Raw genomic sequence first — 27,641 nt, forward strand, 5'->3', positions numbered from 1 at the left:
ATTGCACACAGCCGGATGGGAGGAGAGAGAGGAGGTGAGCCGGCGAGGGGGAGGGAGGGGAGGCCCAATGGCATTGCGGGTCGGCGTATATGCGCCGGGGTCCATGCCATCTGAATGGGCACACAAACGTTAGATTTATGCGCCCGCTCACGTGTTTTTACTGTGCCGGCAGGCGCACATAACAATGCCTACAGCCGTGTGAAGGGGCCCTCAGGCTGTGTCTACACAGGCTAGTATGATATCAGGCTACTGTGAAATCAATCGTAAACCTGCAATTTTACACACAACTTTGGTGTTAATTATGCTTTGGTGCCTTTGACCCAACTTGGTCAACTGTCACTGCACTGAGATTACTCCTGGGGAAGCAACCTGGGAGGATACTCTGCAATGAAGATCATATCCCTCAAAAAGGGGTTAAAGGGTGAGAACCTCTTAGTGCAGCCCAAACTCAAATCAATCAGTGACACAGTGCATCCATCGTGACTACATTTCAGTCTTTACACCAAGTATAATCTAATGCAGTCCCCACTATCCCAAATTGTTTATGAACATGGCCCTATTTTGATACAGTTATATGGAGACCTATTACGAAACTCATAGAAATCTAAAGGGCCTTACTGTACCTCCATATGCCTCTGATTTAATAAGGAGGTTTTTCCTATCATGGTATGAAATGTTACATTTTGTAGTGGCTATGCCTGGCACTGTAAAGTCAGCACATTCAATAAATTAAATGATGATGTACTCCATTTAACCATCCATCTCAGGTGCTTCAGTGAGCCAGGTATCCAGCTTCCCATTCACTTGGTGACTTTTTGGCCAAAGAGAGGTTTTTATAAAGCTAGGAACCCATCCAATGAGGTTAGCCTGGACATGGCAGATGGGCCCACATATTTTGAACAAAATTGCACTTTTTTAATGTGATTAGTATAAACAAGACTTGTGCGATTCAGATATTAAATTTGTTTGAGTGCTGAGGCGTGCGTTTCTGTTACTCTATTTGTCACTGCCATGACTTACAAGCACATTCACATTTATTTGTTAGAAATGCTGATTTTGTTTTTTGTTGCATGTGTAAGCGTCTGCCTACACTTTTGTCGTACACTTCCAGGTGCTTCAGTGAGAGTATTAAGCTATGTATTCATATTTCCCATTGATCTGAAGGCTTTTTGCCCCCAAAAAGGTGGATACAGAGTTGGGAAGCCATGCAATAAGGATGGGCCCATATGTTTTGATCAACATGTGTGCTAAGAACTTTGCATTTTTATGCAGTTAGTATAAACAACAGTTGTGCTGTTTTATTCAGTTATGAAATCTTAGGCATGTGTTTCTGTTACTGTGTGATTGTTCTCAGTAAGAGAAACCAAGCAATCTTGTAGATATGACACCATTAAATGGTTAACGAAAACACAAGATGTTAAAGCAAGCTTTTGAGCCTACACAGGGTCCTTCCTTAGGCTTAATGGAACAATTCTACAGACTCATATTAAAACATATACTTCTGATTACCTGGGAGGGCACAGACATGGTGAACTTAATTTGCACTTAGATAAATACCAGAGACGGGGAAAGAGGGCACAGATGTTTTGTGATTAATAGCACTAGGTACATACCAGGGAGGGATGAGCAAAACAGTAAATAATTTGTCCAGTGACAAGGAATGTGAAAGTTTTTAGTCTCTAGATTGATGTTAGAGGGGCACCACTATGTCAACTTGTTACCCTTGCTCTGGGTTTCTCATATTTCATCATCTCCACTGATGTAAGAACCCCCATCCGAGATTCAGACCATTTCTGATAGTATCAAAGGTGGTTATAAACTTATATTGTCAATTTCTTCTGTGACGCTGGGACTTAAAATTATCTTTAAGAATAATAACTTTCATGTGTTCTATGTTGTGTCCATGACTAGCAAAATGCTTTGCCACAGCTAATTCTGTCTTTCTCTCTTTAATCATGTGGCGATGAGATCTCATCCTGGTTTTCAGTTTTTGTCCTGTTTCTGTTCCTGTACTATGGTTATCCCATTGAATGGGTATGAGCAGCAGTACCAGGAACAACAGCTACAAAATATATGGCACTGTGCCTAGTAAATAATAAAGAGGCTGTAGTTCTCAGCCCTTCAATCAGTTAATCGAACGGTGTGCCATGAGTCGGACCCACACCAATCTAATATTTATGCCCTATCCTGAGGATAAGCAATCAGTATTAAGTTTCAGATAACCCATAATATGTCTAGGATTCTTTAAAAAAGGGGGTATGGATGACGGAAGATGAACAGGATGAGGATGTGTATTTTCATCAGTATTCACTATAGAGAAATGTAAGGTTTTCTACCGTACCGTTTTCTGGCGCTGTGTGCGGTAATGAAGTGATCATTTAACTTTAAGTATGTCATTCTTTTCAGAGAGAAATCTTCCTTGATTTATATTATTTTGCAAAACTGAAATAAGAAGCAGTAAAGCGCAAAATTAACACTCCCTTGACATCTTTTTGACACAGTGTGGGAAATTAAATCCTACTATCTCCAAAATCCTCCTCTCCTTGGCAACGAACATCCAACTATAATAAAAAGGGAATTCTCCTCCACACTGAGAATTGCTTGTGTGCAGAGGTGCCGAACGCGCACTGTATATCTTCACTCATGGCGTTTCACGGCCCTAAGCTAAAAAGATGTACCTTCAATGTAAGCTTTTATTGGAAACTATATGAACAACGGCTGCTCTCCATGTTCTGAATGGCAAATTTCAATGGGAAGAAATGGAAACTGAAAAGTTTCGACGTGAACAGCAATCATGGGTTTATGCAGTAAATAGCTACTATGAGCTTTATTACAGAACTCCAATGCAGCCATTCTTTACAGGCTCATCAGTCAGAATGGTGGTGTGCAACTACAAGTGCCAGCACATCATCTGAGCGACTTTGGCCAATGGCCAAATTGTGATGTCTAGATGAAGGGGTAAGGGTATAAAAAGAGAACATATACCTGCGTTCAGGGGTGAACTTAATCAGGCAATAAGTGAGAGAAAATACATTCAAGATGTGGACTTACTTCACAGGGGGGTAGTAATGAACACTCAAACCCTCCTGATCCAGAATGGCTTATAAGATGGCAATCCTCTGGTTTCGAATATCACGCACAAGAAGAAGCACCTGAAAATGAAGACGGGACTTTATTGCAGAAGCTCCATAGTAAAGGTGCATTTAGATGGAACGATTATCGCTAAAAAAATCGTTCAAATGAGTGAAAGTGAAGAGTAATTGTTGGGTTTAAATGCTAGCCAATGACCGAATGACTAACGGTAATTAATCGTTCACTTTTCGTTTGTCGTTCATTTTATGCAGACATAAAAACCATCGTTGGCTCGTTCATTAATTGTTTGGTACAAACAGATGGTTTGTTCTAATATAAAAACATGTCTTTCGGATTGCACAGGGTCCCGGCTACTTTGCAGAAGTTGATGGACCGGATTTTGAGGTCATATCATGACTATTCGGCTGCCTACCTGGACGATGTGGTCATTTACAGTTTAGATAGGGAAAGTCACCTTTGCAAAGTACAGGCGGTCTTGGATACAATAACGGATGCGGGCCTGACCATGAACCCAGAAAAGTGCGCTTCAGGCCTCTTTCACATGAGTGTATATCGGCCTGCTGTTTTCACAGTCGGCTAATATACATTGTGATCTGATGCATTGGATTCCAATGCATCAGATCACATGGCCATATTCCCGTGATGTAAAAGCGCCCGGCTGGCCAATATAGCGCCAGGCGTTTCTACGTCAGGCCCAAATGATAGTCCTGGAACTATCTTTTGGACTGGAATACGTCGGCATGGGATCCTATAGGAGCTAATGACAGTGGCCAGAGAAGGGAGGTGGGAGGGAGTTTAGCAGTGTGATTGCTAAACTTCCTTCCTCTTCTCTCCTCCCCTCTGGCAATGGGAGGGGGCAGGATGGGGGTGGAGCTAAGATCCCGCCCCTTGTCCACAGCCAGCAATGGGAAGAGGTGGGATAGGGCGGCGCTTAGCTCTGCCCCTTCCTATTGCAATCAGCCAGAGGGGAGGAGAGAGGAGGTGAGCCAGCAAGGAAAGGGGATGGGGCAACAGCATGGTGGCCTCAGCGTATATGCGCCAGGGCCCATGCCGTCTGAACGGGTACACAAACGTTAAATTTGTGCGCCCATTCACGAGTTTTAACTGCTCAGATCGTAGCGTATATTGTCCAACTGTGAAAACAGCAGCCGATATACGCTCGTGGGAATAAAGCCTCAGGCTTGAAGAAAGCCAATTACATTGGCAGAGATGTAATCAAACCACAGATCAATATGTTGGACACCATACACAGTTGGCCCAGGCCTTTGAGAAACAGATCAGAGCTTTTCTGGGCATCAAAGAGTATTATCGCAGGTTTGTACCAAATTTTGCCTCTATAGTTGCACCATTGAGTGACTTGACTAAAGGTTGGAAGTCAGTGATGGTGACGTGGACGCAAGAGGCAGAGAAGGCTTTTCAGAGCCTGAAATCTACTTTGTGCAAACAGCCAGTACTAATGACCCCTGACTTCCCCAAAGAGTTTATAGTGCTGACACAGGTTTGGGTGCAGAGTTATCACAATCGATAAATATAATATATTTAAGTTGGAAGCTGTCCCCTGCTGAGAAAAATGATGCCATCATGGAACTGGAGTGTTTAGCAGCTAAGTGGGCATTGGAGGCATATTCTGTGTAGAAATTTTAGGTTTATTTCTTACCATGCCCCCCTGGATGAAGCAAAACAAAGAGAAAAATGAAATGGCGACAAGGTGGTTCTTGTCACAACAGAACTTTCATTTTGCTCTTGAATATAGACCCAGCAAGTCTCAGGGTAAAGCTGATGCACTATCTAGGGTGCACTGTATGGTGGCTAAAGTTGCCCAGTCCTTCGGATTGGAGAAGAAGAGGGGTGATATGTAGACATGTGCATGTGAAGTACTGGAGGGAGTGTACATTTCACCTAAATGCTTAGCCTGGGTGAGATAAAACCTCACTAAAGGTCTTCCTTCTGGATGAGCGCAGCTGGGTCCACTGAGTTGGGCATAAAAGGCTGCAAGCTTAGGCAGTCAGAGTCTGGAGTGAGCACTAGAGATGAGCGAACGTACTCGTCCGAGCTTGATATTCGTGCGAATATTAGGGTGTTCGGGATGCTCGTTACTCGTAACGAGTACCACGCGGTGTTCCGGTTACTTTCAGTTTCCTCTCTGAGACGTTAGCGCGCTTTTCTGGCCAATTGAAAGACAGGGAAGGCATTACAACTTCCCCCTGTGACGTTCAAGCCCTATACCACCCCCCCTGCAGTGAGTGGCTGGCAAGATCAGGTGTCACCCGAGTATAAAAATCGGCCCCTCCCGCGGCTCGCCACACATGCCTTGTGACTTAGCTGAGGGAAAGTGCTGCTGCTGGTGCTGCTGTAGGGAGAGCGTTAGGAGTTAGTGTAGGCTTCAAGAACCCCAACGGCCCTTCTCAGGGCCACATCTACTAGTGTGCAGTACTGTGTTAGCACAGTATTTTTTATTTTTTTTTCCAAAATTGGATCTGCAGAGCATTGCGCCCTGCAATAGGGACAGAAGTGGGGGTTAGGCAGGGAGAGTGTTAGGAGTTAGTGTAGGCTTCAAGAACCCCAACGGTCCTTTCTAGGGCCACATCTATCCGTGTGCAGTACTGTCCAGGCTGCTGTTAGCAGTGTTGCATATTTTTTTTTTTTTCTCAAAACCGGCTGTGCAGAGCATTGCACCCGGCATTAATACTACAGGGATAGAATTGTGTAGGCAGGGCCAGAAGACATTTATTATTCATTGAATAGACGCAGTGTGGGTGTTCCTTGTAAAAAGCAGGAAAAAAATTCTATTTGGCCTGCCTGTGTCAGTCCTAAGGGCTCTGGGTACGTGTGTGCTGCGTGGAGAACGTAAAAAAATCAGACGCAACCAGCTACGGTTGAGTGCAGCCTTGCGCCAATTTCTTTCCTGCCTGGGAAATACCTGCTCTGCCACAGTTAGTAACTCTGCAACAGTAAAGTTCTGTGACAGTTTTGCAGGGCCGCAACACAGTTATTAAACTTATTATTCAGTGAATAGACGCAGTGGGCCTATCCTTTTAAACAAAAGGGAAGAAAGTATATTTGCCCTGCCTGTGTCAGTCCTAAGGTCTCCGTGTACGTGTGTGCTGCGTGGAGAACGTAAAAAAATCAGACACAACCAGCTACGGTTGAGTGCAGCCTTGCGCCAATTTCTTTCCTGCCTGGGAAATGAAATCACTAGTAATACAGCATGCTGAGGGGTAGGGGTAGGCCTAGAGGATGTGGACGCGGCCGAGGACGCGGAGGGCCAAGTGAGGGTGTGGGCACAGGCCGAGCCAGTGCGGTGGCCAGGGGTAGAGGCAGGGCCAGACCGAATAATCCACCAACTGTTTCCCAAAGCGCCCCCTCGCGCCATGCCACCCTGCACAGGTCAAGGTGCTCTACGGTGTGGCAGTTTTTCACAGAGACGCCTGACGACCGACGAACAGTGGTGTGCAACCTTTGTCGCGCCAAGATCAGCTGGGGAGGCACCACCAACAGCATGCGCAGGCATATGATGGCCAAGCACCCCACAAGGTGGGACGATGCCCGTTCACCGCCTCCGGTTTGCACCACTGCCTCTCCCCCTGTGCCCCAACCTGCCACTGAGATCCAACCCCCCTCTGAGGACACAGGCACTACCGTCTCCTGGCCTGCACCCACACCCTCACCTCCGCTGTCCTCGGCCCCATCCAGCAATGTCTCTCAGCGCAGCGTCCAGACGTCGCTAGTGCCACAGTTTGAGTGCAAGCGCAAGTACGCCGCCACGCACCCGCACGCTCAAGCGTTAAACGTGCACATTGCAAAATTGATCAGCCTAGAGATGCTGCCGTATAGGGTTGTGGAAACGGAGGCTTTCAAAAGCATGATGGCGGCGGCTGCCCCGCGCTACTCGGTTCCCAGTCGCCACTACTTTTCCCGATGTGCCGTCCCAGCCCTGCACGACCACGTCTCCCGCAACATTGTACGCGCCCTCACCAACGCGGTTACTGCCAAGGTCCACTTAACAACGGACACGTGGACAAGCACAGGTGGGCAGGGCCACTATATCTCCCTGACGGCACATTGGGTGAATTTAGTGGAGGCTGGGACAGAGTCAGAGCCTGGGACGGCTCACGTCCTACCCACCCCCAGAATTGCGGGCCCCAGCTCGGTGGTGGTATATGCGGCGGTGTATGCTTCCTCCACTAAAGCACCTTCCTCCTCCTCCTCCTCCAACGCAACCTCTGTCTCGCAATCAAGATGTGTCAGCAGCACGTCGCCAGCAGTCGGTGTCACGCGGCGTGGCAGCACAGCGGTGGGCAAGCGTCAGCAGGCCGTGCTGAAACTACTCAGCTTAGGAGAGAAGAGGCACACGGCCCACGAACTGCTGCAGGGTCTGACAGAGCAGACCGACCACTGGCTTGCGCTGCTGAGCCTCCAACCGGGCATGGTCGTGTGTGACAACGGCCGTAAGCTGGTGGCGGCTCTGCAGCTCGGCAGCCTCACGCACGTGCCATGCCTGGCCCATGTCTTTAATTTGGTGGTTCAGCGCTTTCTGAAAAGCTACCCCCACTTGTCATACCTGCTCGGAAAGGTGCGCCGGGTCAGCGCACATTTCCGCAAATCCCACACGCACGCTGCCACCCTGCGGACACTGCAACATAGGTTTAATCTGCCAATGCACCGACTGCTGTGCGACGTGCCCACACAGTGGAACTCTACGCTCCACATGTTGGCCAGACTCTATGAGCAGCGTAGAGCTATAGTGGAATACCAACTCCAACTTGCGCGGCGCAGTGGGAGTCAGCCTCCTCAATTATTTACAGAAGAGTGGCCCTGGTTGGCAGCCATCTGCCAGGTCCTTGGAAAATTTGAGGAGTCTACCCAGGTGGTGAGCGGCGATGCTGCAATCATTAGCGTCACCATTCCTCTGCTATGCATCTTGAGAAGTTCCCTGCAAAGCATAAAGGCAGGCGCTTTGCGCTCGGAAACAGAGCCGGGGGAAGACAGTATGTCGCTGGATAGTCAGAGCACCCGCCTGTCTATATCTCAGCGCGTTGAGGAGGAGGAGCATGAGGAGGATGAGGAGGAGGGGGAAGAGACAGCTTGGCCCACTGGTGAGGGTACACATGCTGCTGGGCTGTCATCCTTTCAGCGTGTATGGCCTGAGGAGGAGGAAGAGGAGGAGGAGGAGGATCCTGAAAGTGATCTTCCTAGTGAAGACAGCCATGTGTTGCGTACAGGTACCCTGGCACACATGGCTGACTTCATGTTAGGATGCCTTTCTCGTGACCCTCGCGTTACACGCATTCTGGCCACTACGGATTACTGGGTGTACACACTGCTCGATCCACGGTATAAGGAGAGCCTTTGCACTCTCATTCCCGAAGAGGAAAGGGGTTCGAGAATGATGCTATACCACAGGGCGCTGGTGGACAAACTGATGGTAAACTTCCCATCCGACAGCGCTAGTGGCAGAAGGCGCAGTTCCAAGGGCCAGGTAGCAGGGGAGGCGCAGAGATCAGGCAGCATGTACAGCGCAGGCAGGGGAACATTCTCCAAGGCCTTTGCCAGCTTTATGGCTCCCCAGCAAGACTGTGTCACCGCTCCCCAGTCAAGGCTGAGTCGGCGGGAGCACTGTAAAAGGATGGTGAGGGAGTACGTAGCCGATCGCACGACCGTCCTCCGTGATGCCTCTGCCCCCTACAACTACTGGGTGTCGAAGCTGGACACGTGGCCTGAACTCGCGCTGTATGCCCTGGAGGTGCTTGCTTGTCCTGCGGCTAGCGTCTTGTCAGAGAGGGTGTTTAGTGTGGCTGGGGGAATCATCACGGATAAGCGTACCCACCTGTCAACCGACAGTGCCGACAGGCTAACACTCATCAAGATGAACAAAGCCTGGATTTCCCCAGACTTCTCTTCTCCACCAGCGGACAGCAGCGATACGTAAGCAATACGGAGGCTGCACCCGCGGATGGAAGCTACGTTCTCTCTCACCATCCAAAACGGGGACATTTCTGCTTCATCAATCTGTGTCTAATATTCCTCCTCCTCCTCCTGCTCCTCCTCCTGAAACCTCACGTAATCACGCTGAATGGGCAATTTTTCTTAGGGCCACAAGGCTCACTCATATAATTTTTCTAAACAATTTTTATATATTTCAATGCTCTTAAAAGCGTTGAAACTTTAACTTGAACCAATTTTTCGTTAAACTGGGCTGCCTCCAGGCCTAGTTACCACTTAAGCCACATTAACCAAAGCGATTAATGGGTTTCACCTGCCCTCTTGGTTGGCCATGGCCAATTTTTTGGATGTACATTAGTACTGTTGATACAGCAATTTTTGTGGGCCCTCGCCTACAGTGTAATCAAATGAATTTTTAGCCCACCTGCATTACAGCTGACGTTACATCAGCTGTGTTGGGCAGTGCAATGGGATATTTTTGTGTATCGCCGGTGGGTTCCAGGGAGCCACCCATGCTGTAGGTGCACACGGAGTTTAACCTACATCTGTCCACTTGTAAAGAACCCCAGTCGGACTGGGGCATGCAGTGTGGGCCGAAGCCCACCTGTATTAAGCACGACATTACTACCTCAGCTGTGTTGAGCAATGCAATGGGATATATTTATGTACCGCCGGTGGCTTCCTGGCACCCACCCATGCTGTGGGTCCACAGCGAGTTGTTACTACATCTGTCCACTTGTAAAGAACCCCAGTCTGACTGGGGCATGCAGTGTGGGCCGAAGCCCACCTGCATTAAACATGACATTACTACCTCAGCTGTGATGGGCACTGCAATGGGATATTTTTATGTACCGCCGGTGGGTTCCAGGGAGCCACCCATGCTGTCGGTCCACAGGGACTTCACAATAGGGAGTTGTACCTGCCTGTGTCTATGAATTAAAAACCGCGGTCTGACTGGGGCATGCAGACACCTTGACAGAATGAATAGTGTGTGGCACATAGGTTCCCCATTGCTATGCCCACGTGTGCAGCTCCTGATGGCGGTGGCACAGGATTCTATTTCTCATTGCTTCTGTACAGCATTGTGGGCTATCGCTCCGCCACTTTTAAAGAGGGTCGCTGCCTAGCCGTGCCAACCCTCTGCAGTGTGTGCCTGCGGTTCCTCCTCATGGCAGACGCACTTCTAAATAGACATGAGTGTGGCGTGGCATGAGGGCAGCTGAAGGCTGCGCAGGGATACTTTGGTGTGTGCTGTGGGGGGGAGGGGGGGCGGTTGGGCAGCATGTAAGCCAGGAGAAGTGGCAGTGGAGTGTCATGCAGGCAGTGATTGTGCTTTGTTGGAGGTAGTGTGGTGCTTAGCTAAGGTATGCATTGCTAATGAGGGCTTTTCAGAAGTAAAAGTTTTTGGGAGGGGGGGGCCCACTCTTGCCGCTATTGTGGCTTAATAGTGGGACCTGTGAACTTGAGATGCAGCCCAACATGTAGCCCCTCGCCTGCCCTATCCGTTGCTGTGTCGTTCCCATCACTTTCTTGAATTGCCCAGATTTTCACACATGAAAACCTTAGCGAGCATCGGCGAAATACAAAAATGCTCGGGTCGCCCATTGACTTCAATGGGGTTCGTTACTCGAAACGAACCCTCGAGCATCGCGATAATTTCGTCCCGAGTAACGAGCACCCGAGCATTTTGGTGCTCGCTCATCTCTAGTGAGCACATCTACCATTTTCACGGATGGCCGATATACGCTACGGTGTGAGTTGTAAAAACTCTTGAACAGGAGCATAAATCTAACGTTTTTTGTCGCCCCTTCCCCTTCCCTTCGCCGGCTCACCTCCTCTCTCCTCCCCGCTGGCTGATTGAACCTCCTCTCTCCTTCCCACCGGCTGATTCTTCCGCCCCCATCCTGCCCCTTGTCTGAAGCTAACAATGGGAGGAGGCAGGACGGGGTGTTGCTTACCTCCACCCCTGCTCCACCATTCCCATTGCAATCATCCGGAGGGGACGAGAAAAGAGGGAGGGAGTTTAGCAGTCACGCTGCTAAACTCCCTCCCACCTCCCTTCTCCGGCCACTGTCATTGGCTTCCATAGGAGCCCATGCAGCGGCTGGCGTATTCCGGCCCAAAAACACCCAGCGCTATATTAGCCAGCCGGGAGCTTTTACATCGCGGGAATCCGGCCATGTGATCTGATGCATTGGAATCCAATTCATCAGCTCACAGCGTATATCGGCCGGCCATGAAAACTGCTGTTTCTTTCCATGGAGGAGGTGGTCTGTTTCTCTGGCAATGAGCAGTAAAAAAAAAAACAGGAAAGCTGAGGAATCAATATCTGCAATGCCTGGAGAACGGAGCATTTTGGAAATAAAAAAATGCTATGGGTGAACGCTAGAGATGAGCGAGCATACTCGCTAAGGGCAATTACTCGATCGAGCATTGCCCTTCGCGAGTACCTGCCCGCTCGGAAAAAAAGATCCGGCTGCCGGCGCGGGGGAGCGGTGAGTTGCGGGAGTGAGCAGGAGGGAGCGGGGGGGGGGGGGGGGAGGGGGAGTGAGATCTCCCCTCCGTTCCCCCCTGCTCTTCCCACCCCCCGCCACCACCCGAATCTTTTCTTCCGAGCGGGCAGGTACTCGCTAAGGGCAACGCTCCCTCGAGTAATTGCCCTTAGCGAGTATGCTCGCTCATCTCTAGTGAACGCATTGTTTTGCAATTTCGAATACATTGAAATAGGATTCCTTTAGGTTGTATGTAGTTGCAAAAACTGTAGCTCTGCTTGTAAGAAAAAAGGGTGCGCGGGTTCTTACCAGCAGTACAGTTGGGCCCATGATGTCCTCGTTTCTAACATACTGGCGTGTACAGTAACCACTGCGCTTCATTTCACTGCATCATTCCAGATTCTCAGGAACAGCTTTTACTGTTTTAATGATGTATAATTGCAATCCATAATCACATAAATAAGGGATTAAACCTGGCAGACAATTAAGTCAAATAATGCGGCTATGGTTTAGCTGCCCAAATATATAAACACAAGACTTGATTACCACATTGATAATTACAATGATAAAACAAATAGCGTTTTCACCAGTTGGCTGGAAGCTAATAACCTATTAAATCTAAATTGTTTTACATATTTATTTAGCTTCTGTTTGACGCCGCAGACAAAATGAACTGTTACACAGTGTTCCTTAAAATCAATGGGAGTCCGGTCATTTCAATAGTCTTCAACAATCCTCCAGTCAATAGCCATGGTCAATGTGACTCCTGACTCTGGCCTGTATGCTTCCCCACTATCGCTATCTCTAGTTGTTTTTGAAATTACACTTCTTTTTGTGTTATTTTTTCATTAGTTTTTCGTCAACCCAAAACGGGGTAGAAAAGAGAGAAGTGCACTATTCTACCGAAAGTTATTGGACATCTGAATCAAAAGTTGTAATTATTTCCATAAGTTAATACTTATTGGGGCTCCTTTAGCCCTAATGACATTGGATACTCTCCGTGGCATACTTTTATACTAATGTCTGGTACACTTCAGCTGGTATTTCCCTCCATTCCTCCTGCAAACGTCTAGTGAGTTCTCTCGAAGAAGATGCATCTGCCAATCTACAATGGTGCAAGGAGCAACATCAATGGACAGTTGAGGAATGGAAGAACGTCCTATGGAGTGATGAATCACACTACTCTATCTTCAAATCAGATAGATGTACCTGGGTGTAGAGGAGGCATGGGAAGCGCCTTTTGCCTCAGTGTGTTGTGCCAGCAGTTAAGTACGGTAGAGATTCCATTATGGTCTCAGTCCGTTGTAGTGACAAGAAACATGAACACAGAGGTGTACCCTGACATCCTAGACAATAATGTGCAGCCGACAATGTGACAATACTCTGGGAATGGTCGGCCATACTTCCAACAAGACAACGTGCCTTGTCACACATCCAGTGCTGGTTTACATTGGTTTTAAAATATAGATGTTCCATGATTGGACCAGCTGCACAGAGTCCGACCTGAACCCTACTCAACGTCTTTGGGATGAACTGGAACGTTGGGTCAGGAAATATAAACAGTGTGCATCATCTTTGAGAGAACTCGCCAGATGTTTGCTGGATGAATGGAGGGAAAAACCTTCTGAAGTGTATCAGATGTTAGTAGAAAGTAAACCATGGAGAGTATTCGATTTCATTAGGGCCAAAGGAGCCCCACTAAGTATTAATATATGGAAATAAATACTAATTTTGATTCTTGCTCAGGTGTCCAATTACTTTTTGCAGGCAAGTGTATAAAGGCTGATACTGGTATCCTTTCTATTCACTCTTGTTTTTGGCAACAATGAGCAGCATCAAAGACTGCATGTGTGAACCCTCTCAGCTTGCACTTGTAGTGCATTTGAGGGCACATGCAATTTGTACAGAGACACTATAGGGCTCCCATATACGTGCATGAGACTTCTCCAATTTCATGTCATGTCCCATCAGGGATTAGGTTTCGCTTTTAGGATTAGGCTTCGCTCACATTAGCACTATGGATTCTCATTTTCTGCTGTTCTTGGAAAACTGAAAAACAGAATCCCTGGGCAGAACAGATCTGTCCTTTGACCGAACTGAATAGTGTTGAATGGACCCCATTGGAATTTAACCATTAATGGGGTATGTTCAGCTTTTATTATGCCCTCTGGCATTTGACAGGATGAAATAACGCTGCATGTAGCGCTATTTCATCCTGTATTTTAACGGAAATCCGCATTAGTGGCTCCAAACGGAACCTAGTCACTAATATGAATGGGCCTGAAGTCTATATACAGGGCTTCTTAAAGGAATATGTCCCTCTCAGGTTTTATGGCATCTCCACAAGATATGCCATATAAATTAAGTTCCTATCTGTAGTTTTGGCCTGACCAAGCTGTACAAGATGGCCTGGATTACCAAAACAGTTGCGTAGACTTCGTTATACTATTTCAGTAACTCCTATAGAAGTTAATGGTAGTTAGTAGAGATGAGTGAGCATACTCGCTAAGGGCAATTACTCGAGCGAGTACTGCCCTTAGCGAGTACCTGCCCACTTGGAAGAAAAGATTCGGGGGGTGGGGAGCGGCGGGGGAACGGAGGGGAGATCTCTCCCCCCCGCGCTCACTCCCGCAACTCACCGCTCACCTGCGCCGGTACCCGCATCTTTTCTTCCGAGCAGGCAGGTACTCGCTAAGGGCAATATTCGCTCGAGTAATTGCCCTTAGCGAGTATGCTCGCTCATCTCTAGTAGTTAGCAAGCTACATTGTTTCTATAAGTTGGGAGTTATGGAAACAGTATAGTTCACTGTGCTACGTTGTTTGCGTAACTCCCATTGACTTCTATAGGAGTTAAGGAAAGAGTATAGAAAGTTCAGCTGCATGCGGTTGTTTCCGACTTCCCAGCTGAAGGGAAGGGGCCTGGAAAATTTACGAAACTAGTCTCAACTGGCACAAGGAGACCAGAGATGCCTCTAATTTAGGTCGAGTTGTATGCTTCTTCTATGAAGACAGGAGTCGGAAACGCCCATTCACATGCATTTTCACTGATCAGTTTTGTTTTTTTTCCCTGCAGCCATGTGAATGAGATTAAGGGCCCATTCACATGGCTGTACGATTGGGCCATGTGCTTTCTGTGTATTCCATAGACAGTACATGGCCCCATAATAGCCTAGGAGGTTCTTCACACGTTCTTTCATATTGATCATGTAAAAGAAATCGTTGCATGTCCTGTTCTCAAAGAGAATAGCACAGGCAAAGCGCAGGGACCGTGATTACGAGGCCGCACGTGGACGAGTCTACATGTGCTGCTCGACGCGACTTTTCCCAAGTCTCTCGGGCGCAACTGACATACGGTTGTATGAATAAGACCTGAGAAAATCCCATCTATACACGCAGTCTTATCTTGTCTCACAAAAGAGTTTTTCACGTCTTTTTCTTGTGTTGTGTAGGTGTTTTATTGTTAGTTGCCCTTTAAAACCACCGCAAAGCGAGAAAACAGAAAGAACTAGACAATATTATTTTCAAGACTTTTTGAAAAGCATTTTGTTTTCTTCATACATTGGATTTTATTCTCTAATCCACTTTCTTTTACTACCGCCTGCTTGTCAATCATTGAAGAGGGCACAAAAGAACAGCACAATATCAGATCGCTTTCAGCGGTTTTCTCGATGTTATTTGTGCGGCTGCTATACATAAACAGTGGAAACCTACATTGTCTTCTGGTTTAACCCTTTTTTAACTTCACCTTACTATCGCAAAATGCAAACTGGCCAAACCGAATCTAATAAACGTATTAAACAATTCAATATCTGTATGGTGAAGCTGTAATTTTTGATTTATTATTTAACCCTTTAACTAACAGCCATTTTTCCAGTTTTTATTTTACTCTCTCAAGAGTCATAGCTTTTTCATTTTTTTGTCCATGTAGCATTATGAGGGCTTGTCTATTGTGGAAGACGTACCATTTCATATGCCATGTATAGATGAGCGAGTATACTCGCTAAAGGCAATTGCTCGAGCGAGCATTGCGTTTAGCGAGTATCTCCCCCGCTCAAGACTGAAGGTTCGGGTGCCGGCAGCGGGCACGGAGCTGCGGGGGAGAGCGGGGCGGAATGGAGGGGAGATCTCTCTCCCCCTCTCTCCCCCCCCGCTCGCTCCTGCTGACAGCCGCTACTCACCGCTCCCGAACCTTCTGTCTCGAGCGGGGAGATACTCGCTAAAGGCAATGCTCGCTCATCTCTAATGCCATGTAATGTATTGGAAAACTTAAATTTACTATGCTACCAAAGGTAATTACATGAGCAAGAATCAAAAACAGTATTTATTTTCATATGTTAATATTCAGTGGGGCTCCTTTGACCCTAATTCCACTGGATACTCTCCGTGACATACTTTCTACTACAATCTGATACAATTCATCTGTTATTTCCCTCCATTCATCCTGCAAACATCTGGTGAGTTCTCTTAAAAAGGGATGCTGTTTATATTTCCTGATCCAATGTTCCAGTTGGTCCAAAAGATGTTCAGTAGGTTCAGGTCGGGACTCTGTGCAGCCAGTCCAATCGTGGAACATCCAGATCCTCAAACCAAGGTCTTGTTGGAAGTATTTACTGACCGTTCCCAGAGTATTACTACATTGTCAGCAGCACATTATTGTCTAGGATGTCAAAGTACACATCCATGTTCAGGGTTCAACCAATAAATCAAAACCATGCCACATAAAACAACCCCAGAACATAACGAAACCTCTGTTGTACTTAACTGTTGGCACTACAGGTTCAGGCAAAAGGCGTTTGTTCCCCAGACATCCTCCACACCTAGGCACGGTCATGTGATTTGAAGTTGGAATAGCATGATTTGCCCCTTCATAAACCATCCTTCCATTGCTCAACTGTCCAATGACAATGGTCCTTGCACCATTTTAGACAGGCTGATGCAAACGTCTTTGAAAGAGCTCGACCTACATTTGCAGGATGAATGCAGGGAAATATCAGCTGAAGTGTATCAGGCAGTAGTAGAAAGTATGCCACAGAGACGTTGACATTTAAAGAATGCCCAAAGTGTGCAAAGCTGTAATCAATGCAAAACAGGGCTACTTTGAAGAATTTAAGATATTGAACGTATTCTGGTTTAAACACATTTCTATTACGACTTAATTCCATATGTATTCATGTCTTCAATATGAATCTATAATGTGGAAATTAAAAGAAAACCCACAGAATGAAAAGGTGTGTCCAAACATTTGACTGGTACTGTACTGTGTGCGCATGAATGCATATTCACAGAGGAATTTAAGTGATGTGATCACATGGCATTAACTAGCTTTTGCTCATTTGTCAAGTGATTAGTAGCAACTTCACATGGGCACATATTCCAGGACTGTTAGAATAGTGCCACCTGCTGTTTCTATTGAACAGCTTTTCTGTGTCCGGTCCACTTCAGTAAATGTTCCATGGTGGTCACACCTACCCAGTCTTGCTTCTGTGCAGTTACGCTATCTTTTCTTATCACTTGTTCTGCATCTCTTCTGATATCAGAGAAGACACAGCAACTTCAGAGGTGCAGAGAAGAAAGCAAGACTAAGCATGTGCAACTATTACTGAGATGCACATAGAATGGAAAATGGCAGGTGGTGATATTTTAACAGTCCTGCAAGATCTGGGGATAGAAACAGCAGGTGTTGCTATTCTAACATTAGTCCTTCAATATCTGGGGATATTTTTTGAATATGTGTAAATACAAAAAAGGTTTATAATTATAGGCTGGATTTAAAGAAGCACTTCTTTTTTTCAGTAAGACGTCCATCACAATATCACTGCCTTTTGCTGTGAAAAATCCACTTTGGTAACTCGTCCTTTCCAGGCTGTTTGTTCTGCACTTTTCTTCCAGCCTCCAGGTCAGATAACAAATACTCTGACTTTGCTCTGTGTCCTGCAGTTAATGGAGCAGATTTATGTCAACTGTCATAAAGCAAAACGGTCTTTCTTGCCTATAGCAACCAATCACAGAGCAGCTTTCCTTTTGTATCCTGCTCTGTGATTGGTTGCTTGGGTTAACGAAGACACAAGGCAAATGATACAAGACTGCCCTATTAACTGCAGGACACAGAATAGATTCAGAGTGCTGATCATGTGGCCCCGGAGCCAGAAGAAAAATGCAGAATACATATTGAGGTGAGGGAAGAGCTACAGAATGAGATTCTTCACAGCAGTAGTCACTGATATTGTGGATTTCTTAAATTAAAAACACAAAGTTCTTTTTTAACTATAAACAATACATTTTGTAGGACACGACTTTAAGCAGATCGCGGACGGTCGCTTATAGGCATCTTATTACTATGCCTAAGGATACATCAGGCCCCAATTCCCAATCAGTATTTTTCCAGTTACCATTCCCCACCCCCCATACTCAATGCCCCTACCCCAACCTTTCCTTTTCTATTGCTTTCTTATCTTCTTGATTTCCTTAGTGGGTATATTTTTATTGCTCTGTGTCCAGTTGTTTTCTATCAGTATATCAGCACCTTAAATTTCTTCTTGGTGAGAAAAAAAATAGAAGGCTGTTAAACACAAGTAAACAAAAGGAAAGCAAAAAGTACACATACAACCATTTACTGTTTCCTTATTCTCTGCCCTCCAGGTTTAACTCTCCGCTTGCATACTTTGGAAACTTAACAAACCCATGTGATTCACCAAAGAAGCAAGCAAATGACTCAAAGTAAGTACGAGTGTTACTGTCATTTTGCATATTGGAGCTGTTCTATGATGGGTTTCTGGTATCAAAAAATAAGGCTTATACAATTGTCAAATATTTGCACTTCAACAATATACTTTTTATTCCTTACTTATTTCAAGACCTCTGCTTGTCACTAAATGGAACCTTCATTATTATAACCAGTAATTGGTTTTCAATTTTCAATTATTGTTTTAAAGACTTATTTAAAAGGTCTGACATTGATTTGAAGGAATGCTGCCATCCAATAGGTGGCGCTGCAAAGATATTGTCCCATCATCCTTATTTGTATATATTTTCCAGAGGAGCACGCATGGCCTTTTAAGTCTCCTCACACACCTCCTAGGTGTCTCCACACACCTTCTAGATGTTCTCCTTAAGGAGGGACGATACCCCTCCTGACCTACAACCAGTAAGACACGGTCCTACTTGTGTGATAATCCCAGAGGTACTCAGCTTGTTAGATAGTGCAGAAAGCTTGTACATGCAGTCATCAATTAGGAACAACAGGTATACCTTAGGTTGCTGTGCTGACAGCACCACGCCACTTGAAGCCTCCCAATAATGCTGCTGCCAGCAACAATGGAGCGGCAGTGCCTCTATGATGAAGAGCAGAAGGACGAAAACAACAAAGGGAACAGGGCTACCTCAAGCTTCAAAACCACCTGCTGTGTGTCATCTTCCTCCTTCTTGCTGTTGCTCTCCTGTCAAGCAACGCCATTTCCCTTGTTGCTTTCATCCTGACTTCTACAACTCGTTACGGGGAAGAGTACAGATTAGGGCGAAGGTCCAAAAGTCCAGTTGAGTCACATTCAACTTTTAGTGATAGTCGAGAGCCACTTTTAGGGAGACATTTTTAGGTTGTAGCTACACAACGACCTTGGCTTTGACATGTTGTGCGGCCCAAATTCGCACTAAGGCCCTGTTACAGTGCATCCAAATATAAGAGATCTCGCGCTGCGATCTAAAGTTTGTCGCAACCCCGACTCCACAACAATTACGAGAAATCCAAACCCAATTGGACTTCTTTAATGGTTGGGTTGCAGTAACTTGTGAGACAGCATTCACTTACATTAGGATGCGATATAGCAGGGACATAGTACAATCTTTGGTAGCCAAAGTTGCCACGTAGCTCTAGCCGTATGTGGGAAGAAAAAAATGTGAAATTGCAAATATTTGCTGATAAATACTTCATTTTGAAATTTGACACTTGTATTATACCTTCCAAGTTGACAGTGTTTGGTGGTTAGGGTACAGTATTTCTGCAATAATGTCAATTGCCAATACATTTCTCAGGACTCCCGTGGTAATTCACACAGCAAGGGTCAACCAAAGATTATATTCAGTGGCTACAAGCAGAGATCTTGAAAACTGTGAGGAATAGATATACAAAGAATATTAGAAGGGGTTCACTTCTTACTTATGAAGCGACCGTTCCTGCACGTGCATACCCGGCAGGCGGCCAATCATTGTGGATACTCTCATGAATACACTGGATACATTTTAGTTTTGGTGTATTTTGGTTATTCCTATTAGCCAAAAAGCAAACCCTTTTTGTGCCGTTTTGGCTAATAGGAGAAGAGGCCTGTCTCCATACTATGCTGCCCTTACATAGTTACTTAAGGGGGTCTTCCTGGGTTTAACTATAATGACCTATCTTTAGGATCCCAGTCACTCAGCTGTTATTGGGTCCACTGGTAGTGCATAGCTGGAAGCAGACGGCTCTGTCCACATTGCAGCAGTCTGGGTTGGTAATGCAGGCACAATTCCCATTGAATTCAATAGGAACAAATCAAACAGGCCGAGTTCCAACGGTCATCTTTTTTTTGCGTTGACATCTGCTGTAGAGAAGAGTCGGGAGAACCCTTTACACATTAGATAATTGGAAGAACTAGACCAAATCTGTGCGTTCGAATGACTTGTATCTAATGTGTATGGCCAGTTTAAAGGTGGCGATGACTATTAAGGCTTGGACTTCATAGTGACTTTCGTCACAACACGCGTTACACAACCCTCATTGTCATCAAAGCGGGTCACGGAAGCGGATGCAACTACTTTACTAGACTTGTAACCTGAGGGTCGCGCCGATTATGGGTCACATCACAGTCCACATTGACTTCATGGAGATTAGGAGATCACAGGGCTACACAGTGATCTTGTGCTGTGACAAAAGTCACCATGTAACCCTAGCCCAAATTAGAATAAATCTTATTTGCATAGCGCCAACTTATTCCACAGCGCTTTCAAGTAATTTATTTATTACCCCCCACCAAGCTGAGTACTCATTTTATCGACCTCAGAAGGATGAAGGGCCAAGTCAACTTTGAGCTGGCTACCTGAACCATGCCGGGATGAACTTGCAACCTTCAGGTCGTGAGCGAGAGCTTAGGGTTGCATTTCTGCTTCCTTAGCACTCTGCGCCACACAAGGCTCTAAAAAAAAAAAAAAATCAACCTTACAATTTTAAGAGGAACAATTGATGATCTAACATGTTTGCGGCAGTCCTCCGATGCCTGTCCTAAGGGAATTGATGGGCCGACCACATACCCATTAGATCTGGGGTGTAGGTTTTCAACACTCCTCATTAGAGATGAGCGAGCATACTCGCTAAGGCAAACTACTCGATCGAGTAGTGCCTTATTCGAGTACCTGCCCACTCGTCTCTAAAGATTTGGCTACCGCTGCGGGCGAGAGGTGAGTTGAGGCGGTGAGCAGGTGGGAGTGGGGGTGGGGGTGGGTGGGGAGAGAGATCTCGCCTCCGTTCCTCCCCGCCGAATCTTTAGAGACTAGCAGGCAGGTACTCGAATAAGGCACTACTCGCTCGAGTAGTTTGCCTTAGCGAGTATGCTCGCTCATCTCTACTCCTCATCCTTTGCTCCCATTTCTACAGTCTGTAGAGTTGATACCTGGATACCAATGATAGAATGACTAACCTTTAAGAGCATAAACTGTAAATTACATGTAAGTTTTTCCTTTTTTTTTCACCAGTGTGGAGATTATGGACTATGAATATTTATGTCACCCGAAAACCCTCACCTGCATCCCAGAGCCAGACGCTTTTAACCCTTGTGAGGACATCATGGGCTACAACTTCCTTCGAGTCCTGATCTGGTTTATTAGTATACTGGCTATTGCCGGAAATGCTGTGGTTCTTTTCGTCCTGCTGACCAGTCATTACAAGCTCACAGTCCCTCGCTTCCTGATGTGCAACCTCTCTTTTGCAGATTTTTGTATGGGTATTTATCTGCTGCTAATCGCATCAGTTGACTCCAAGACTAGAAGTCAGTACTATAACCATGCTATTGACTGGCAGACAGGGAGTGGCTGCAGTGCAGCTGGTTTCTTTACAGTATTTTCTAGTGAGCTTTCCGTGTACACCCTGACTGTAATAACCCTCGAGAGGTGGCACACCATAACCTATGCAATGCAACTTGATCGAAAGCTCCGCTTGAGACACGCCGTTCTGATCATGGTGGGAGGCTGGATATTTTCCCTGCTCATTGCCCTTCTGCCACTTGTTGGTGTAAGCAATTACATTAAAGTCAGCATATGCCTGCCGATGGACATAGAAACCCCTCTTTCGCAGGCGTACATCATCCTCATATTGGTGCTCAACGTCATAGCTTTCCTTATAATATGTGCTTGTTACATTAAGATCTACATTGCTGTCCAAAACCCAGAACTCACGCCAACCAACAAAGATACCAAAATAGCCAAGAAAATGGCGGTGCTCATTTTCACTGACTTTACATGCATGGCGCCAATATCCTTCTTTGCCATTTCTGCAGCCTTTAAAGTTCCGCTTATAACTGTGAGCAATTCTAAAATATTGCTGGTCTTGTTCTACCCCGTGAATTCCTGTGCCAATCCATTCCTGTATGCCATCTTTACCAAGGCATTTCGAAGGGATTTCTTTCTGCTTATGAGCAAGTTTGGTTGTTGCAAGACTCAAGCAGAACTTTACAGAGTCAACAATCTTACCGCCTATACCTCCAACTGCAAGACCGACAGCCTATACACTGGACCAAAAAAGACCTCCCGGGCGGATCTACACCTTAACACTTTTGATTGCCAATACTTGAGTGTAAACGACAAACCAGCTCGTTTAGATACTTAAGCTCCTCCTGTGGTACTTATTTAAAACTGCACAAACCATTCCTCCAAAGGGGAATCTCTATGTAAATATGTAAATCTTTTTATGTATATATGAGGTTCAACTAAAGGGTTGCTATTTTAATTGTTGTAAACATGTATTTTTGTATTAAAATGGTCGAAAGGAACAAGCAACAAGTGCCAATAAAAACTGTGCTACAACAAAGAAAAAGTGTTAATAAAACAAGGTTTTAAGAAAAACCAACGACACCAGAATTTTATTGATTTACAGCAATATTATTGAATGCCGTTGTTGGAGAGGTGGCATAAAGATGGCGTCCAGATCACCCATATCTTCTAATGCATTCACAGTTTTGCACTTTTCTTCATCCAGTCCAGTATTCCCCAAACTTCAGTTCTCACGATTCCCAAGAGGTCATGTTTTCAGGATTTTCATAGTATTGCACAGGTGATGTAAATATTGTCAGTGCCACAGGTGTTCTCTTCATAGGATATTCTCAAAATGACGACCTGTCTGGGTTAAAGGGGTGGGACGGAATGAGGACTAGAGTTTGGGAAACACTAATCTAGTCTATCTTCTGTTTACAGACCACTATTAATGCCCCCTGTCCACGGCTGAGGCAGAATATCGCTAGTAGAGATGAGCGAGCCTACTCGGCCACGCCCCTTTTTCGCCCGAGTACCGCGATTTTCGAGTACTTCCGTACTCGGGCGAAAAGATTCGGGGGGCGCTGTGGGTGAGTGGGGGGTTGCAGCGGGGAGTGGGGGGGGGGAGGAGAGAGAGAGGGCTCCCCCCTGTTCCCCGCTGCTACCCCCCGCTCCGCCACGCCTCCCCCCGCCTGCTGGCGCCCCCCGAATCTTTGCACCCGAGTACTGAAGTACTCGAAAATCACGGTGCTCGATCGAGTAATTACTCGAAACGAGTAGGTTCGCTCATCTCTAATCGCTAGCGATTAGAGATGAGCGAACGTGTTCGGCCCCGCCCCTTTTCGCCCGAACACCGAACTTTGCGAGGACTTCCGTGCTCGGGCGAAAAAAGTTCAGGGGTCGCCGTGGCAGCGCGGGGGGGGGGGGTGCGGCGGGGAGTGGGGGGGGGAGAGGGAGAGAGAGAGGGCTCCCCCCTGTTCCCCGCTGCTGCCGCCCGCGCCGCCGCGCCTCTCCCCGCCCCCCGGCGCCCCCCGAATCTTTGCACCCGAGTACTGAAGTACTCGAAAATCACGGTGCTCGATCGAGTAATTACTCGAAACGAGTAGGTTCGCTCATCTCTAATCGCTAGCGATTAGAGATGAGCGAACGTGTTCGGCCCCGCCCCTTTTCGCCCGAACACCGAACTTTGCGAGGACTTCCGTGCTCGGGCGAAAAAAGTTCAGGGGTCGCCGTGGCAGCGCGGGGGGGGGGGTGCGGCGGGGAGTGGGGGGGGAGAGGGAGAGAGAGAGGGCTCCCCCCTGTTCCCCGCTGCTGCCGCCCGCGCCGCCGCGCCTCTCCCCGCCCCCCGGCGCCCCCCGAATCTTTACGCGCGGACACTGAAGTCCTCGGAAAAGCCGGTGTCCGGGTGCGTAAGTCCTCGTTAAGAACACGTTCGCTCATCTCTACTAGCGATATTCTGACGAGGGGGGGAGAGCTGACAGGCTCACCGCAAAGAATTGCTATGATTCTCCGCTCGTGGACACCGGCGCTGCGCTTTCAATAGCAACGCTATAGAAAGCTTCACACAGCGTGATCCGCCGGCAAATCATCGTCCGTGGACATGCAGCCTTAATGATATCATTGGGATTACATAAATTCAATCTAACAAAATAAATCCACCTTAAAAATACTTTTATTGATGTCATTTAAATCTCTGACCCGTAAAGGTAATTAAAAAAAAAAATCAAACAATCACAATAGATGACATCAATTACTCCTCAAAAGACACCCCGTAGCAATTCATATAACTTCATAAGCAAGGTTGTTCAAAGTCTAAGTACCACATAGTGGGGCCCCTTCTGTTCCTTGAAAATTGTATCTTTGAACATCCTTGCTTGTGAAGTTATATGAATTGCTATGGGGCCTCTTTTGAGGAGTAACGGATCTACTCCATTGTGATCGTTTGATTTAATTACCTAGATTACTTTTTTGAGTTAGAAATTTTAATGACATCAATAAAAAGTATTTTTAAGGCAGATTTATTATTTTGTTGGATCGAATCTCTGCTAGCTGTCAGAAGTATTGAAAGATTGCCTGCCCTCATCAGGCAATGCGGACAGAGGTGCAGCACTCATTAACCCCTCCTGACATCATAAATATACAGTGGTTGTATCGAGAGGACTCGAAAGCCAAGTGGGCTCTTCCTATTGCCAGAATGCACCCACACGCAAACACACGAGATTGCGGGGTGCCATGCAGTTACTATGGCAGCTGGGGCCTAGGGAAGACTTCTTGGCCTGCCATTGACTTTTTGTTATTAATTGCCATCGAAACCCTTGTGCATGAAGAATCAACACACACATATCTTAGTAAGTTTCTACAGAATAAAATGTTGCATGCATCTGGTTTCTGCATTGAGTTTTCTTTCTCATGCATTTAGAAAGTCTTATACTTGGTTTGCAGGCTCTCCTACATTCAGATTTCTCTCATGAACATGCACAAGCTCAGCTCCCTTTCCTCTATTCTTTTAGAGGCTGTGCAGCATGACCCTACCCACGAGGTACTACACAGCTATCTCCCCATCCTCTCAAGTAGCTGCTTGTCCGTTTCTCCTCTCTACTGATAAGATAGCAAAAAATTCAACCAGAGTGAATTTCAGCCCTCTGTTTTAGTAGCTTTCTTTGCTCTGCATTCCTCCACCATCCCGCGGCATGGTCATACAGCTCTCTATAATAGCTCAGGAAAAAAGGCAGTGAATGCCTGTTCACAGCAGGGGAGCAGACAAGGGGGAGGAGCGGTCAAGTTTACCTCTCAGTTTGAGCAGCTTTCTGTTCAGCATCTGTGCTTGACAGAATAGTGTAGTTAACAACAATATATTGCCTGGCTCATCTGCCTGAGAGGAACAGAAACCTGCTCAAATTGAGATATTGTTCAGCCCGTTCGAATAATGAAAATTTGTGGTTCCATCCAGAGGTTGAATCTATGAAATTCAGATGAAACATTGAGGCGGACAGGTCAACACTACGTGAACAGCCTTATTTTATAGGGAAGGGGGGGGGGGGGGACAAACACACTGCACTGCATTTTAATTTTTATTGCTCATAGATATTAACATAAATTACAAAATCTGAAACATCAGAAAACACATCCATATTTTAACAAGAAGTATAAACCACATGAAACAAATATACAAGGTCTTTGTGCTTAGAAACAAAATGCATGAAGGTCACTATACATTCTGACCCCGTAACAAAATAAAATTACAGAATAGAATACCAGCAAGACGGTCTGTTAAAGAAGGAAATCTCTATTCAGCTGTTTCTTAGACCTTGTGCACACAGCAAAGTATGAATTCAGAGGCAAATGGAGGTATCCAGTAGCAAGGCCCAATGCAGCTCTATGACTAGCCATGTGCAGAAGGCTTTAGATTGACTTTTGTAAAGGGACATCCACTAAGTCTGCTGTTCTGGCTGAATAGTTAGATTTGTTGTTCCAAGACTTAGGCGCCGTTCACACAGAGTAATTTCATCGTCGATTCTGCACCAAAAACTGTGGCAGTTTAGGATTCTATTGAACGCTATAAAAATCGGCACCAGAGTTCAGATAGTACATCTTTCTCCACAAACAGATTCTGAAGTTTACTTCTTGGGAAAAAAAAGAAAAAAAGATTTAAAAAAGCATCAAAAATTGACATTTCAAGTGGATTTGCCCCACTGTCCATTTCTAAATCCACACATGGATGCGGATGGAAGTTCGAGGCTTAGCCTCAGAGTACTGCAGTGCATTTAAATGGATATTCCGAGGATCTGTGGAATTTTTCAGTTTTGACCCATCTATTGGATGGGTGCAAACAGATAGAATGGTGGGGGGAACCAATCGCTGGGAACTGACCCATCATAAAAACAGGGAATCCCATTTGCCCCAATTCTGGTCAACTTTGCATCGCAGCATCGGCCAGAGTGAATGGAGAACTGGTTGCAACTGGGCTGACTAGAATAGCCAAGCATAGCGATCGGCCATCTGTACTGCCTCATTGTAATGAGTGGAAGAGCAGCGCGCTTCGCAACCAACACTCCATTTACTCCAGCCAGTTCTGTGATGCAGTGCTAATCGGAAGTGAGGCAAAGTGGATCCACTATTTTTGTGATCAGTCAGGGTTCTAGTAGTGGGACCTCCACCATTCTACCAGTTTTTATCCATCGAGTGGATGGGCGAAGACTAAAGAAAATTCTTCAAATTCGCTGGAATACGTCTTTTAGGCATCAGATCCATGTCTGAAAAATCTGATGTGGATGCGACACTGAAGGCCATGTGAATCAGATCTAGGAAAGCAGAGCGTCCGCCCTATGACACTATTATAGAAGAAGAAAAAGATTTAAAAAATTCAAAATTATATAAATAACTAGCTCGTTAGAACGTATAATATCTTCAGGGAGGAAAACAAGGCCAGCACAAATATGTGTGTGTTAATGTGGAAAACTTCTTTAACTTGACAGCTTGTCAGCAAAAACAAAAAACACGTCTATGAGCAATGTACTGTAAGGGTTAATGGCTTTTTTTCTTTGCTGAACAAGACTTTCGAAAGAGGAACAAAAAGATTATTGAAATAAACCCCAGTGATGGGAACTCCATCCAAATTCACCATTCTGCCTCTCCAACGGCTTTTGAGAAAATATAATCTTTTCCTCCAAAGCACATGACTCCATCTTTTAAGTAGAACTTCCACTTATTTTTGCTTCTGTGGATCTGGAAAAGCAAATAAAAGTAAAGTTATTATAGGACATTTCCTCTGGAAGCAATCTGGGTTTATGGCAGTTATTGCAAAAAAAAAAACCGTAATCCGTTCTCTAAAGATGTTCAGCTTATCGCTTTGTTGTATCAAGCAAACATCCTAACGGTCTCTCGATAATTTGGCTGCCGGATCCCATATTTATTTTCTTATTTCGCCTCTCAAGAAAATGAGAAAAACGGAGGTTCCAAAATGAAAAACATTTGCAGTAAGGGAGAAAAAAAAAGGCCATAAGCAGTCACAGTTAGAAAAAACACCATTTTCTGTTAGGCTTGGTTCACCTCTAAACTTTGTGTCAAACTGCACAATAGGAGGATTTCCCGCCATATATCTCTGATATATGCCATACAGTA

The 27,641-nt window shown here is 45.9% G+C and overlaps 2 protein-coding genes across 2 annotated transcripts in view; one reads left to right on the plus strand and one right to left on the minus strand.

The window, feature by feature from the left end:
* LHCGR (luteinizing hormone/choriogonadotropin receptor) overlaps positions 1-22,626 on the plus strand; it is a 132,633-nt gene extending 110,007 nt beyond the window's left edge. Inside the window, exons 10-11 of the mRNA XM_066595521.1 lie at positions 18,168-18,245; positions 21,249-22,626. Of these exons, the coding sequence (XP_066451618.1) occupies positions 18,168-18,245; positions 21,249-22,377 (1,207 nt within the window). The 3' untranslated portion in view covers positions 22,378-22,626. The remainder of the gene's footprint in view (positions 1-18,167; positions 18,246-21,248) is intronic.
* Positions 22,627-26,591: 3,965 nt separating this feature from the next.
* Positions 26,592-27,641, minus strand: part of GTF2A1L (general transcription factor IIA subunit 1 like) — a 57,678-nt gene continuing 56,628 nt past the window's right edge. Inside the window, exon 9 of the mRNA XM_066595523.1 lies at positions 26,592-27,245. Coding sequence (XP_066451620.1) covers positions 27,138-27,245 — 108 coding nt within the window. The 3' untranslated portion in view covers positions 26,592-27,137. The remainder of the gene's footprint in view (positions 27,246-27,641) is intronic.

Source organism: Eleutherodactylus coqui, chromosome 3 (genome assembly GCF_035609145.1).
Source record: "Eleutherodactylus coqui strain aEleCoq1 chromosome 3, aEleCoq1.hap1, whole genome shotgun sequence".
Lineage (NCBI taxonomy): Eukaryota > Metazoa > Chordata > Amphibia > Anura > Eleutherodactylidae > Eleutherodactylus > Eleutherodactylus coqui.